The sequence below is a fragment of the Alnus glutinosa genome, chromosome 1 (genome assembly GCF_958979055.1).
Source record: "Alnus glutinosa chromosome 1, dhAlnGlut1.1, whole genome shotgun sequence".
NCBI lineage: Eukaryota > Viridiplantae > Streptophyta > Magnoliopsida > Fagales > Betulaceae > Alnus > Alnus glutinosa.
The window spans coordinates 38937007-38952943 of record NC_084886.1 but is presented as its reverse complement, the minus strand read 5'-3'; the positions used below and the strand labels follow the sequence as shown (position 1 = coordinate 38952943).

At 33.9% G+C, this 15937-nt stretch overlaps 1 protein-coding gene across 1 annotated transcript; it reads right to left on the bottom strand.

Annotated features, from left to right (window-relative positions):
• Positions 1-7244: 7244 nt before the first annotated feature.
• On the bottom strand, positions 7245-14324 carry LOC133880679 (glyoxysomal fatty acid beta-oxidation multifunctional protein MFP-a-like). Its single transcript, XM_062319670.1, has 18 exons — positions 14115-14324; positions 12416-12487; positions 12226-12291; positions 11927-11986; positions 11768-11835; positions 11584-11665; positions 10708-10763; positions 10298-10600; positions 10116-10202; positions 9861-10035; positions 9632-9753; positions 9368-9531; positions 9015-9263; positions 8783-8904; positions 8216-8337; positions 7925-8073; positions 7698-7836; positions 7245-7490 (listed from the first exon to the last, which is right to left on the bottom strand). The coding sequence occupies exons 1-18, from the start codon at positions 14215-14217 to the stop codon at positions 7452-7454; spliced, it is 2178 nt and encodes a 725-aa protein (XP_062175654.1). The 5' UTR covers positions 14218-14324; the 3' UTR covers positions 7245-7451.
• Positions 14325-15937: the final 1613 nt, after the last annotated feature.

Sequence of the window (15937 nt, the reverse complement as noted above, 5' to 3'; positions counted from 1 at the left end):
AGATGTATGAGTTGACTTTATCGATACCTTTAAACAGAGGAACCCACCCCATACGGATGAATCTAAGCTCTTAAATTATTTGTTGGAATCAGAATCTTTCTAAATTATTTGTCCAATCATTATTTAAGGAGAGAGGCTAGGGAGAGAACACAAGCATTGGGGAGATTGGCTAGGCATGCAGTGGAAACAGGTGGGTTGTCCGTTACCAAGTTGGACGAACTGATTGAGCAACTTGGAAAAAAAAAAAATATGTGATCAGCGTACAAGATTCTCATTATTTTCTTTTATGGGTGAGATTTAAAGTTTGTATATCTAACGGTATAGGTATAGGTGATGTTATCGTGGACACATATTTGAAAAAAATTTAAATAATGTAATATCATATACACTGTTAGATGCATTAATTTTAGATTATAATAATAATAAATGTGATATACTATTAATTCCATTTGAAATTGAGCGGATAGTTGTATATAGTACTATATGTATTAATTGCGATGTGTTTTTCTACAAATCTTTTTCATCTTGTTTCCTTTGATTAGATTGTAAGCCATGTTACGTTATTATATTTTGTTGATGAGACACCTATACAACTGCATGAGGTTAGGGTTTCAATTTGCATGCGATTTTATTTCACTTGATGAGACACCTGTACACAGGGGTGGAGCTTGGAATCAGTTGGTGGGTGGTCAAACCTAAATAAATAAATATGTATATATAACCCTTTTATTTGTGCGCCCGCTTGAAAAATAAAAGAAAACAAATCTTAAACAAGTTAAACTTAACTTCATACTAAATCCTTTTTTTGTGTATTTATTTTGTAAGTTTCTTAAGAATTCAATCTAGACTAAATACTGAAAAAACAAAATAAATAATAAAAACATATAAAAAATTTTATCAATTAAAGACAAATACTAACAAAGCAAATTTGATTAATTGGTTATTTCTCGTATTAATAAAAATAAAAAAGGACAGTGATTTATTCCCTCCCCAATGTACAATATTTACTCCTCAATTAATTCCCTCCCCACCCATGATTTATGGTCCCACAACAGCACCACTCATCCAATTGCTCCAACAAATACAATTTATCAATTTATTAAAAAGTAGTTTTTTGAATCCCAATAGCCCATTGATTCACATTCACTCATGACTCATTTACGGAAAATGATAAGTGGGGGACAAATAACTGTCCCCCATCATCTTCTTTTGATTTTTTAAATAAAAGAAATATAAATTTGTCACATCAAATGACAAATTTTAATTTTTTTTATTTAATTTTTTTTTTCTCGTTTCTTTTCATCTTTCCTCATATAGTTTCAGGTTATAAGTCATTGTGATTGATTTTATCGTTTTTGTGGGTTCTGTCCAGGTAGAAATTTAGGCTAGCTTGTTTGTTATTAATTACTTGTTCAAATTATAATTAGTGTTAGTACATGAGCTGCTAGGTAGTTGCAACACCTTGGAAATCTACTAGTTGCAACAACAAAAAGGGACAAGCTACTATTTCATATGAAAATCTACAAATTACAACATAAAAATATATTCATCTGTCTATACAACACAAAAAAAATGACAAAACAACAAAATACATTGTAACTTCATTCCTTCCATTCCACTAATTCCATTTACCCGTACAACAGTTCATGTGGCCATATATTCTGCAAGCAAGATTTTAGATAATACAAGTCATATATTCTGCACTCGTATACGTGAAGCAAAAACAGAAAGCCTTCACTGTGAAGCAATATGGATGTCTTGTTGGAATTATTGTAAATTTGAAACTTTTTGCAAGACTTGCAATTGTGTATACATAAAACTGCATGTTTATCCGCTCATCAAAATCTCAAAATTTACTAGATTTGCTTCTACCAGATAAATCCTATGCTTCAAACACCAAAGCCTTTGATGGTCATCCTCCCTAAAACTACAAGAAAATTGAAATTGATGAACCAAAAAGATAAAGTGCACAACTGATGCACCAAAAAGACGAAAAAAGAAGAAGAAGTGGAAATAAAATGATTCTTGTAGTTTCTTTAATTTCGTCCACAAGGAAATTGCTCAAAGAGCTTCAGAAATTGTCTTGATCTCAAAAATGCAGTAGTCTTTTAAATACAATGAGAATTACAAAAATATAGTTATAGAAACAACATATTTTCTTCATTGATTGCATTCTTCCCATCCTATCACAATATTCAACATCACAACAAAATACATGGGATCAACTTGTTCAAATTATAATTAGTGTTAGTACATGAGCTGCTAGGTAGTTGCAACACCTTGAAAATCTACTAGTTGCAACAACAAAAAGGGACAAGCTACTATTTCATATGAAAATCTACAAATTACAACATAAAAAGATATTCACTTGTCTATACAACACAAAAAAATGCCAAAACAACAAAATACATTGTAACTTTTATTCCTAACATCCCACTAATTCCATTTACCCGTCATGTAGCCATATATCCTACAAAATTATGAGCAAGATTTTAGATAATTCAAGCCAACTTTTAAATCTCATTAAGATTTTTTTTTATTTATTTAAATCTCATTAGAATACTTTAATCAACCCAAATGAAAAATAAAAAATCATGAAAAACAATAAATCTAAGGTAAAATGGCCGATTAGATACACAATTAGTTTATACAAAATAGAGAAAAAAATCAAACATATCTGATTCATTCAAATATGAATACAAAAAAGAAACAAATACAGAATCCAATTCTAGAAATTTAGTGGACGGAAAACAAATACAGAAAATAGCCCAACAAATACAGTTTCAATTTTTTTACTTCTAACTAAAGAAAAAATAATGCTACTACCGAACCCACAAAATGGATTTAGAGAGTACAAAAAAATTAATAATAATTACCCAAAACCCTAGATCACAAAATGCCTAACAATTAACCACATTCTGTTGCGACTATTTCCTAATGCCTTAACTAGACGCGCCAGTCCTCTTAATTTCATACTACAAAACATTAATTTAACAAGAAGCAAGGGAAAAAAGAAGGCATTCTCAGTTTATACCAGACAAGCTGCAATTCATGTAGCTGATAAAATTCAAGAATATAAACTTTCCTAAGAAACAAATAGAAAATCTCTGCAGGAAAATTTCGAAGGACCAAAACCAAAAGAACGACTAGGAAACTTCGGAGTAATGCTATGGAGTAGCATTCTCACTGTAAAAAAAAAAAAAAAAAAAAAATGAACCAAAAAGAAAAACAGATCTAAGAAACCAGAGGCTCTTACAGCAACACATAGCAGAAAGAAAGAAAGAGGAAAAAAAAAAAAAAAAACTAATAGATCTAAAAGACCAAACAGTGAGATTTTCCGGATGGTGGGCATCAGGTGGCCGTCAGCACTGCTTCGTGGTGGCCACAGTTGAACGGTAAACAAATATAAGAAACTAGAGGCTCTTACAAGGGGAAAATAACAAAAAAAAAAAAAAAAAAAACACCAAACAAATCTAAAAGACCAAACAAGGAGATTTACCAGATGGTGGGTGTCGGGTGGGCGTCAGCACTACTTTGTGGTGGCCGGAGCTAAATGGTGGTGGCCGGAGAAAGTGGAGGGAAAAAAAATAATAATAAATGAATAACGTATAAGCCAATTAAATTAGAACAAATTAGAAGCGTTTTCTAGTAGTGAAATCCAACAACATTACAAAAGACATAGTTTTAGTGATTGTTATTATTGCTGAGATATTGATCCTCTCCGGTCCAGTTGAACTGGACAACATCCAATTAGTTCAAAACTTGACCCAAGAGTTTAGCCCACCAAAGGATAAATTCTCTCTCTCTCTCTCTTCCTGCAACAACTAACAAGACATTCACATCAGACATAAGATTCAGAGAAACATCGACAGTATGTAGTCAGATAGCCGGACAAACACATGTGAAATCACGTACATGTCATCGATCGGCGATCCAAATTTATTTGGGCATTAGGTTTATAAGAACTCTCACATTATCTAAACAAATTGTTAGTAATTTAGGTAGGTAATGATTGTTTTTTAATACATAGATGTTGGAATGAAATTAGACTCAATAGTGATAATTTGATGTCCCTGGGAAGCTAAAATGGGGGTCCCAAATGCTTTATATAAAGTTCTGAAAGTATATCAATGTTATATGTTCTAGTCCAGCTTGGACGAATAAATAGCCTGACTTTCTTTCCACCTTTGCTGGTTATAATTTTGTGGTAAAGATCAAATACTCTAGGAACACTAGTGAGGCCTGCCTAGTAGGATATCTGGATGAAAGCTCTTCAGCCACATTTGTCGTTTCATGTGGTTATTCTAAAAACGGTTGTTAGTTCAGGCCTTGAAGGGCTTTTTTTTCTTTTTTTACATTTTTCCCTTTGAATTATCATTATAATCGAGATATAATGGAGATGAGTGAAATTAAAGTTGAATTCATTCCCTCCATAAAGTTGATAGCCGATCATATGACCAATGGATTGCCCTAAAAAATTCAGAAGGCATGTAACGGCAATGAAATTAAAAAACACCTAGATGATAGTGATGTAGGACGGAATTTATTAATATTTTTGATGAAAACGAAAATATAAAAGATGTTCAAAATAATACTGAAGCAGCACCATTTAATTAGAAGCTTACCTATTCGCAGACAATGGAAGTACAAAAGGAAAGACTTGATCGTCAAGCCAAGACTTTATGTTTTCTTCTTTACTAGGACTAGATTTGCTAGTAGCTTTATTTCTTTCCTTACTAGGATTGGATTTGTTTTATTTCTTTTCCTTTTAGAATAAGTTTTACTTTTACTACTAGAATAATGTTTACTATTGCTATTATGAAAGGTTTACTTTTACTACTAGGGATACGTTTGCTTTTTCCACAAGTATTTCTCTTCTATAAATAGACTTGCTTATTATGTAAAACTCAGAATGAATTGAATTGTTATAAAATCAGAGAATTCTCTCTCAAATACTCTGCGGAGTTTTATCTTTCTTTTAGCATGCGAGCTTGTTTTATCTTTTGGGGTAGAAGACGAAGACGCTTCTCCTTGCAGAATCGAAGACGCTGTTCTTTGATTAGTTACTTTAGTCTTCCGCTACGTCAGTACTACCCCAAAAGATAAAACAAGCCCGCATGCTAAAAGAAAGATAAAACTCCGCAGAGTATTTGAGAGAGAATTCTCTGATTTTATAACAATTCAATTGATTCTGAGTTTTACATAATAAGCAAGCATATTTATAAAAGAGAAATACTTGTGGAAAAAGTAAACCTATCCCTAGTAGTAAAAGTAAACATTTCCTAATAGCAATAGTAAACCTTATTCTAGTAGTAAAAGTAAAACTTATTCTAAAAGGAAAAGAAATAAAACAAATCCAATCCTAGTAAGGAAAGAAATAAAAGTACTAGCAAATCTAGTTCTAGTAAAGAAAAAAACATAAAGTCTTGGCTTAACGATCAAGTCTTTCCTTTTGTACTTCCATTGTCTGCGAATAGGTAAGCTTCTAATTAAACGGTGCTGCTTCAGTATTATTTTGAACATCTTTTCTATTTTCGTTTTCATCGAAAATATTAATAAATTCCGTCCTACATCAAGCACCCCCACTTGAAAAAAACTCATCCTCGAGTTTTCTTTGCGATATGTCACACGCGGCTCTTCCGGAGAAAGATATTTGGAAAAATCTACATAGATAGCGTGCGGCACTTCCGGAGAAAGATATTTGGAGAAATCTACATAGATCGTGCCAAGACACGACTTTTCATTTTCGTCTCCTTCCATAATAATTTCTCCAAATATTTTTTTCTTGATGTCACTTTCAACTTGATTGTCTTCTTCAAAAGAATCACCCTTGTCATTTATTTCTGCCGTGATCGCGATGGGCTGCGCTTGTAGTGGATATTCTTCCAGTGGTATAGTAGTTGGAACCAATGGTTGTGGTTGCACATGTTGTTTCTCTAACGGCAACTCCACTTTCTTACTGTAACTAACATTCTCTTCATATACGGTTTTCTTATTCAGAGATTCATTAATATGGTTAGAAATAGGTTGAACGCAACTTACATCATTGTCACCAAAATCTTCACAGACCGGTGCTCGGTTTATGGGTGCAAGTCGTTGGTGACAAGTAGGCTTCACTCGAATTCCATCATCATTATGGACAAGATTTTCCCTATGATTACGAATAGGACCCATGTACATGCGCTCCATCATCTCTCGCATCTGGCGCATCTCTTGTCGCAACATCTGCCGGAACTCTTGCAATTCGGCTCTCCAAGGAGCCTCCCTGTCACGATCCACATCGTTATAGAAGATGTTACTGTAGTAGAAGTTGGCCATCGAATCCGGATAATGCCGGCTCAGATACCCCAAAGATTCGGCTCTCGAAAGAGCCCCTCCCCTACAAGCGGCGTTGTTGGAGAAGTTTGTCACCGTTGCGCTAATTGGCCATGATAGGATAAAGCCTGCTCTAATACCAACTGACGTAGCGGAAGACTAAGGTAACTAATTAAAGAACAGCGTCTTCGATTCTGCAAGGAGAAGCGTCTTCGTCTTCTACCCCAAAAGATAAAACAAGCCCGCATGCTAAAAGAAAGATAAAACTCCGCAAAGTATTTGAGAGAGAATTCTCTAATTTTATAACAATTCAATTGATTCTGAGTTTTACATAATAAGTAAGCATATTTATAGAAGAGAAATATTTGTGGAAAAAGTAAACCTATCCCTAGTAGTAAAAGTAAACCTTTCCTAATAGCAATAGTAAACCTTATTCTAGTAGTAAAAGTAAAACTTATTCTAAAAGGAAAATAAATAAAACAAATCCAATCCTAGTAAGGAAAGAAATAAAACTACTAGCAAATCTAGTCCTAGTAAAGAAAAAAACATAAAGTCTTGGCTTGACGATCAAGTCTTTCCTTTTGTACTTCCATTGTCTGCAAATTGGTAAGCTTCTAATTAAACGGTGCTACTTCAGTATTATTTTGAACATCTTTTCTATTTTCGTTTTCATCGAAAATATTAATAAATTCCGTCCTACATCAGATAGTTACATAGGTTAGCGGATAGTCGGAAGGATCCTAGGACATCTGGATGAGCAGACCTACGCACTTATGCCTAATGGGGACATAATTAGAGTTTTTTAAGTTTTGCTTAGAACAACTTTTTTATATACTGAAAGTACTTTTTAAGTTTTTTAACACAATTACATCAATGAACCCACTTATTTTAAAGTTACAATACTAATTATATATCTTAACCAAGCGGGCTATGCAACAGCAAATTGATCTGATCTTATTCATTCATCAATTTGAATAATTTTGTAGTACACAGATCTTATTCATTCATAGAGAATTTATACTCTTTGATCTTTTGTTGTTTACGAAAAAGGAAATAAGATACATAATTGATTTGGGGTTTCCTTATGAAATGCCTTGTTGAGAGTGCTCCGATTGTGGTTAAGGTTGGTCAGTTCATTACTTACGACGGAGATCTGCTTCCTCTACTGGAGAACTCTGCAAAGCAACAGTGCAAGAACCATTAGAGATGCAGTACCAGTGACTGTGACTTTGAATCTAAATCAAGTAATTAAACTCTTCAAATCAGCCATAATAGTCTTTGATCCATTAAAGAAACTATTATTTTTTATATATCTCTGGATTTGTATGTGGTTTCATTACTATATTTAGAGGATAGACAAAATACAGTTTCAGATTTCTAACCAGAGGAGCCCCCTCGGCAGCTCTTTCAGCCAAGTAGGCACAAGGATTGAAGAAATCTCCGTACGTCTTTGACCATTCCTCCAATCTCGAATATATGTATTTGGAACCGAGGGAATCAGCCCAGTACATGATGCCTCCTCTGATCAAATGTAACCCCAAAAGATTTAGCAAGAATTGGATGGAGTTCGGTTCAGGAAATTGCATAAAACTACTGAAAAGTTGCAAACCTGTAAGGTGGGAAACCCATGCCTATAACAGCAGCAATGTCAAGGTCTGCCGCTTTGACTGCAATACCTTCATCAAGGATTCGGCAGGCCTCATTCACCACAGGAAAGAATATCATTTCCACAATTTCCTTTTCTGGTAAGTTCTCTAGCTGTGTTCAAGTTCATTTTCAAAAAGATTAGGAGATTGGAGAGAGGAGAGAGACTTCTATATTACCACTAATACTATACTACTCTTCAGAACAGAGTTCAGAAATCAGAGAGAGAGAGAGAGAGAGAGAGAGAGAGAGAGACCTTAGGGTCAATGGTTACACCAGAAATGCTCCTTGACTTGTCAATATATTTTTCTAATTCAGGATCCGGGCTAGCTTCGATTTTCTCATCATAGACATAGAACCCTTTGCGAGTAGTCTCGCCTGAAACAGAGTGCATGGTAAACCATGAAAGACTTGAAGATCCATACTAAATTTGAATAGACTTAAATCAATAGGTTGACCACTTTGTTATAATATAATTCAAATGATTAAGTTTAGATAAGTGATAATCTAACTTGGTATCAAAGTCAGGCTACAATTCACCCTCCATTTTAGTTAAATACTTCACGTGTTAGGTCTCACTTGATAAGAATGAGTTTCAGTCCACATGTGAGGGGGATGTTAGAATAAAATTTAAATGATTAAGTCTACTATTTCTTATTAGTTTAAGCTTTTGGGATAGATAGTAATTTAATATGTCAAACTTTGTCTCCCATTTTAATTAAATATTCAATATGTCGAACCTCACTTATTGAAAGGGAGTTTCCTATCAACTTAAGAAGCTTTTTGTATAAATAGCCTATCATTTTTAACAACAAACTTATACCTGCTCTCTTTTCCTGCTGCATTAGTGGGATAAGCATTGATTTATAACTTCTCTCAGGAAAATTGTGAACAAATGGGGTGCCAGTTGCGATTGCAAAATCAAAACCAACCATGTCAGCCAATCTGCATGGACAAAACAAAACATAAAAGCCAGTTAAATGCAAGAAATTAGATCATATTAAGAAGCAACAATGAGATACAGAGACTGGGTTATGATTCTCCTATAATTAAACCTGAAAGGGACCATTGGCATTCCAAACTCAGTAATTGCCCTATCAATCTGATAGGGATCTGTGCCACGCTCGACGAGCAAAGTAGCCGCTTGTGCGTACAGGAAGAACATCCTGTTGACAGCAAAGCCTGGGCAATTTCCAACTACGATTGGAGTTTTCTTTATCTTTTCCGCAACATCCAGCAAGTCAACAATCACTTGGGGAGACGTCTGCCTAGTGCGAACAATTTCCAAAAGTGGCTGCGTCGGACTGCATGGAAAGCATAACAAAATGGTTAATTAAGCGAAACAAATTGCAGACAGAAAAACAGCAGGGAAAATATGCTCCAACAATAACGGTAAATCTAGTACTACCTAAAGAAATGAACTCCAACAATCCGATCTTGGGACTTTGTCAAATCCCCAATCAGATTCAAGTCAACTGTGGAGACGCTACTCGCAAGTATGCAATGTGGTGGGCAGTACTTTTCAAGATCGGCAAAACTTTGTTGCTTTAGAGAAACATCCTCAATAGCTGCCTGTTCCAATCATCAACAACAAATACTGAACACTTTCTTCTCCAGTTTCTGAATAAACAGCAATGACAAAAAAATCAACATGCATTGTGAACTCAACTACCTCAATCACCATGTCAACATCTTTAAAGCTTTCATAGTCAAGGACACCCTCGAGAAGTGATATGGCTTTCTCAAAGTCCTTCTCAGACATTTTCTCTTCCTTCACACTGCTTTGCAAATTGGCTGAATAAACAAAAAGAAGATTAAACAAGAACCAATTTGAATTCTGTCTCTATTAGAGTAGAAGCGCGCTATAATAATCTTAATATAGGATTCTAGCCTCACCGTACCTCTGACTCTACCAATCCCATCTTGCAAGAGCTTGTCATTTTCTTCTTTCAGGATAACTTGATAATTACCAAGAATCAATGCTGTTGCTACTTCGGACGCCATTTGTCCTCCACCAATGACACCAACCTTATTCACCCGTCTTGGCACTAAACCCATATCAGTAACCCCAGGTACCTGTTTAAAGTGATGATCAGAAGTGAATATATATATTGAAAATATATGCTCTGGCAATGACAATTTATTATTTTTCAAACCTCAGATGTTCCACTTTGAGCAAAGAGGAGGTGGACTAGACTCTTGGAAGTGTCAGAAAACAGAAGTTCCTGAAAAGCTACTGCCTCCTGCAGCCAGAGTGAGATACAGAATCAAGCAGTTGAATGGAACTGCTGTTTGAAGGGGATTAAGTAAAAGAAGAGGGAGACAGACATGCACGGACCTTCCAGAGTCCAGCGCGGGGACCGGAAACTATACCCTCTTCTATGACATCAATGCAAACGACTGGGTATCGGACATTGGGAGCCTGTTTCTTGGCCTCAGCTCTTGCAAGCTTGAGTATTTCCCTAGCTTCCCCGAGGGGCTCTATCTTGTCGGTCTTGTGAAGAGAAACAACCCATGGTCTTCTACCGTGGAAGATATCCAGGGCCCATTGACGTGCTGTGTTTACCAACTCGTCAGCTGAAACGATGGCATCCACAAGACCCAGACTTTGAGCTTCCTCCGCTTTGACTGTTTCTGACTTCTATTTAAGCAAACCCCAAGATCGAGGAGTTAGAGATGAGAGATTATTGAAATTTATGAGGAGCCAAAGCAAAAGAAAAAGACAAATTATAATCACAGCATATATACCAGCATCATATCAAGCGCCTTTGGGAGACCAACAAGACGTGGAAGCCGCTGTGTACCTGAGAGGCATGCCAGGAGCAATGAATTTCATCAACAACATTAATTTTTCACATGATCATTCTTTTCTCCATTGAACGTTGAGTTATATCAACTTATCAAGGCGTAATTAATTAAAGAGTGTGTGTCAAAAAATTATCTGCAAAATGGACACTCAAATCATATGGGCTGGAAACACCATTCGTTAATTCTGCTATATGAACATCATGCATCATCATCATCCCATTCCCAAAACATACGATTTTAAAAAATAGAGTTTAGTGTTTGTAAAATTACAGTTTGTCCTAAGAGTATATATATATAAATGTGTTTATTTATTTAAAAAAACATTTATATATTTAAATACATTGGATTTTCAGGTTAAAAAAAAAAAAAAATCAAGTACAAAATTTTTATTTTTTATTTTTTTATTTTTTTTGGGAACAACCACTACCACTACAAAGTGACCATATTGGGCCAAAATAGGATGAAATGTTTGTCTTTTTTTTTTTTTTTTTTAAGGCTAAAAGTGTCTAAATTAAGCCAAAAAAATAGAGTCAACACTCAAAATGGTCTCAAAATACCAAATTTTTTTAAAATTCAGTTACCTATGTAGATAACTTGGTACCAACGGGTAATCGGCGGTTAACCAGGTTTTCCTCCTACTTTATCTTTTAAAATCGTGCATTTAGAAAACACATTCCTTGTTTGTGATTTGAAATGTAGAATTTTTCATATTTTCAAATAATCAGCTTTTAAAAATATACTCCCAAACAAACAAAGTTTTCACACCAAAAATAAATAAATAAATAAAAGAGAGAGAAAAAGGCAAAGTCGGCATACCCCCAAATCCAGGAATCAATCCAACAGTCAGCTCAGGCGCCGCTATTTGTACAGTGGGGGTTGAGATTCTAGCATGGCATGCCTGATATAGCAAAATGATGAGAATATATATATATAATAGTAAATTAAATAAAAATGAAAAGAGATCGAAGCTAGTCCAAAAGAAATGGCAACACATGTATACCATTGAAATCTCTAAACCTCCGCCTTTAGTAAGGCCATCAATGGCAGCAACTGAAGGCTTATCCGCAGCTGAAACACAAAGGAAGCAGTCAAATACACAACATTTATCCTCTTTGAAGAAAATCCAATTATATATATATATACACACACATACACGTACCTTCGAAAATGTCAGTAATAAACTCTATAGCAATAGAGCCAGGCCTTTTTTCTGGATCAACTGGAAATACATAACTCAAACGTCACTTCAGGAAACAAGGGAATACTACTACATTTATAGCGGAGAGAAGGGTAATTTTTGGAGAAGATTCTGTCGTTAACTTGTTTCGGAATTTTTTTTTCCAAAAAAAACGAGAACAAAATTAAAATAATACTCGGATGTGAATCATGTGATATGAGAATCCAGTCTTATTCTTTTTTAGTTTACGGAAAATATATATATAAAGGCAGCATGCATACTCTTTCCCTCTTGAATTCCCTGAAGAATTGCAACATCAAAGCCACCAGAAAAATTGCCCTTTGCGCCTGCTCCAATAATTACAGAAGTTATATATATATATATATATATATATATATATATATATATATAAGAGTTTAGATTAATTCATATATATCTTTTATATATATATATATATGAGATTACACTCACCTGTAAGCACGATTGCCTTCACATCATCTCTTCGTAAGGCCTCCTCAAAGTTGTTTTTAAAACTGCCTATCACTGAGAGGAGACACACAATTAGAAAAATAATTTTGATAATAAAAGATAAAGTACAAACTAATAACAAACAAAAATTCCATTTAAACCTCAAAAATATTAATTTTCCTCTAATCACTTTTCTCTATATTTTCTTCTGGACAGAAAAAATTGGTTTGTTAAAAGTTTCACACAATTTACATATAAGATTGACATGTGTTCATTAGCACGTTTAAAAAAACATGTGCTTCTATATGTGAATTGTATGAAATTTCTTACGAAACAAGAAATTTATAAGAAATTTATAAATTTTATAAAATAATATGATAATTTATAAAATAGGAACGACACATACACGCACATATAAGAAATTTATTCCCCTTTCTCCTGAACTCAAATACTTGGGAAGAATTTTTTGTCTTTTAATTGTTCAACCCGAGCGAATGAGATATGTCAAAGCACAGTAGAATTAAGTGCGTATTTCTATTACGTACGTCTTAAAAGTTGGCCGCCTACGTCTTTTGCTGACGACAGCAAAGTCATAACAAACAATACTTTTTCATTCAAATAATTACAACTTTTTTTTTTTTTTTTTTTTTTTTTAACTTTAAATCACATTTTATTAATATTTTAAAAAAAAATTACTCTTAAAAATGTTTACCGAACCAAGCCATAAATATTTGGTAACCCCATTTTCCTCCCTCCTCTTATTTTTATTTCTCTTAAAAAAAAAGAAAAAAAAAACTTTTTTTATTTTTTATTTTTTATATGACATTAATCATTTTTTTATTCAAATAAAAAAACTCACAACCAAAACAAAACTTTTACCACCCCTGTCTCCACGTTGCATGATACCATGCATCGTTCCACTCTTCGCTACTAAAAGAGTGGTAGGTCTACTAGGTCCTTCCTACCAACTTTTCTTTGATATTATTATTATTTTTTTTTTAAGAAAAAAAAAAAAAAGAAGAAGAAGAAAAAGAAAAGAAAAGATAATTACCGAACGATGTTGTTCGGGTAGCTTTTGGCCGGCCTCAATAATTCGTTAATTTTGTTTTTATTTGAATTTACGTACATGTCAAACTGGCATGTTAGAGCATTTCAAATGGCTTATAGTGTGTTTGAATATTAAATTTTTAAAATCAGAATTATTATTTTTTTTTTTTTGTTGTAAATTTTGAGGTTTGACTTTATAGAAAAAGTTAAATAAAATATGATTTGTTTTTGAAAAAATTGAATAAAATATGATTTATTTTTTTTAAAAAAAAGTAGAATCAAAATTATATTCTGTTTCCAAAATTAATTTGCCAAACACATTTTCACCTTTAGACTAAAATGACTAATCAATTCACTAAAGAGTCCCTCCATCCACTTATGCAAATTAAATGCAAAATACATTTGCGATGGATGAAGTTGCCCTATCCACACGTGTATCTCATTTTTTTTCTTTTTTTCATTTTTCTCCCTTTTTTTTTTTCTTTTCTTTTTTTTCGCTTCCTGTCCCCTGCATCTCTGTCTCACCAAAAGTCATCAGCATGAAGAACACATGCAAATGTTGACGGTCAAACCAAGAACACTCACAACAACAATAAAAAGGTTATATATATAAAATAAAAGATATGGATAAGTGGGATTAAGAAAGATCGAGTACCATCAAAGGAGAGGGAATTAATCGGAGGGTTGATGAAGGTTATGAGAGCCACCCCATCAGCTCCAACCTCCATGAACGTTCTTCCTTCAGCTCCGCTACTCATTCTCTGTCTCTCTGCTATATCTCTCTCTCGATCTGCTATATATATATCTCTCTCGATCTGCTATATATATCTCTCTCTCGATCTGCTATATATATCTCTCTCTCTCTCAATGGGCGATGACTACTAATTAACTTAATCGTTCGATCAACACTGCCACCCGTTGGGGTTATTTATAATATTAGTGAAGGAGAATATTTGCACGACTGACTCCAGATAGTGACGTATCCTTTCAGATAGCATTTATGGAAGGCAGCGGGTAATGAGCCAATGGAAAAAATCGCAATTCTCTGCATAATTGCATTTGACAAAATATCCACAAACAGCCTATGGAAATCTCCAACAACAATAGAATATTTGCACGACTGACTCCAGATAGTGACGTATCCTTTCAGATAGCCAATGGTAAAAATCGCAATTCTCTGCTCTCTCTGATTGGTCAGTCATCAACGTCAAACCTTAATTAACTTTCACATATTCAAACTCACAAATTAAAACTAAGACCAATACAATAATTTTTAGCGAAAAATAATAATGTTTCAAAGTCAACTGAAGACTGGCCGAATATATAGGATACCGGATAAGCTCATCGGACACTTCATCAGAAATTGTTAATATAATCCAATTGATTTTGGAAAAGTTCAACGCTTACCAAATTTTTATTCTAATTAAGAATTAGTTTTTAACCGATGTGTCATCGTTCTATGAGATGGAAACATATTTATCAAAATTATAAATCACGAGTAATTATGACATATTACTTGAAAACTATAGGAAGAAAATTTGGCAAGTATAGCATTTTTTATCATTGACTTTAACCAAACTTAAATCGGCAACAGAAAAACGGACCAATCTTTAATTTCATTTTCTACATACGTTTTATATATATATATATATATATATATTTTGAAAAGAAATCCTTGTCTCATTAAATGCCAATATTACAATAGTTCTTTTGGATACAAACTGATAAAGAACTAGAAAAAGAGTCAATCCACAGTTGGTGAAGAGACATAGAAACAGTAAGGTTAGCAACTTCATGGGCCACACTATTACCACCTCTACGAACAAAAAAAATAATAATCATATAAGTCAAAGTCAGTGAATTTAGAAATAATATTGCAGACCACTCCCCCATATACATCAGATGAAACATCACATTTTTTTCAATGCCTCCACAATCACCATAGAATCACCATTCAGCGTAAATAACTGATGACCCAGCCTCCTCACAAACTCAACTCATTTTCTTGCCGTCATTGCTTCAGCAAAAGCTGAATCCAAAATATAAGCCACTGTCAAACACATAACACCACAGACTCCACCCAAATGATCACAGGCAACCAACCCAATTCCGATAAGCTTCTTCCTTCGATCCACAGCCACATCCCAATTGATTTTGATCCCATTACACAGAGGTGGATACCAGTTAACATTAATCTCACCATTTTCCATTGACAAATGATTGTTGTACAACTCTTGTACAATTCCAAAAACATTTTTTTTTTCCAACTAATCATTTGATCTATTTTCCTACACTTGAATCTTACATATCCAATGATTGATTTTTTTTTTTTTTTAAAAAAAAATGTTCGAGTTGATAATTTTGAAAAAAAAAAAAATGTTACATACTCATCTTCTTCAAGAAGAGAGATTGAGCGTTGGCTGAAACTGTAACACGGTAGCACTTTTTTCTGCTCGTGCTTAGAAAGCACAGTAGACT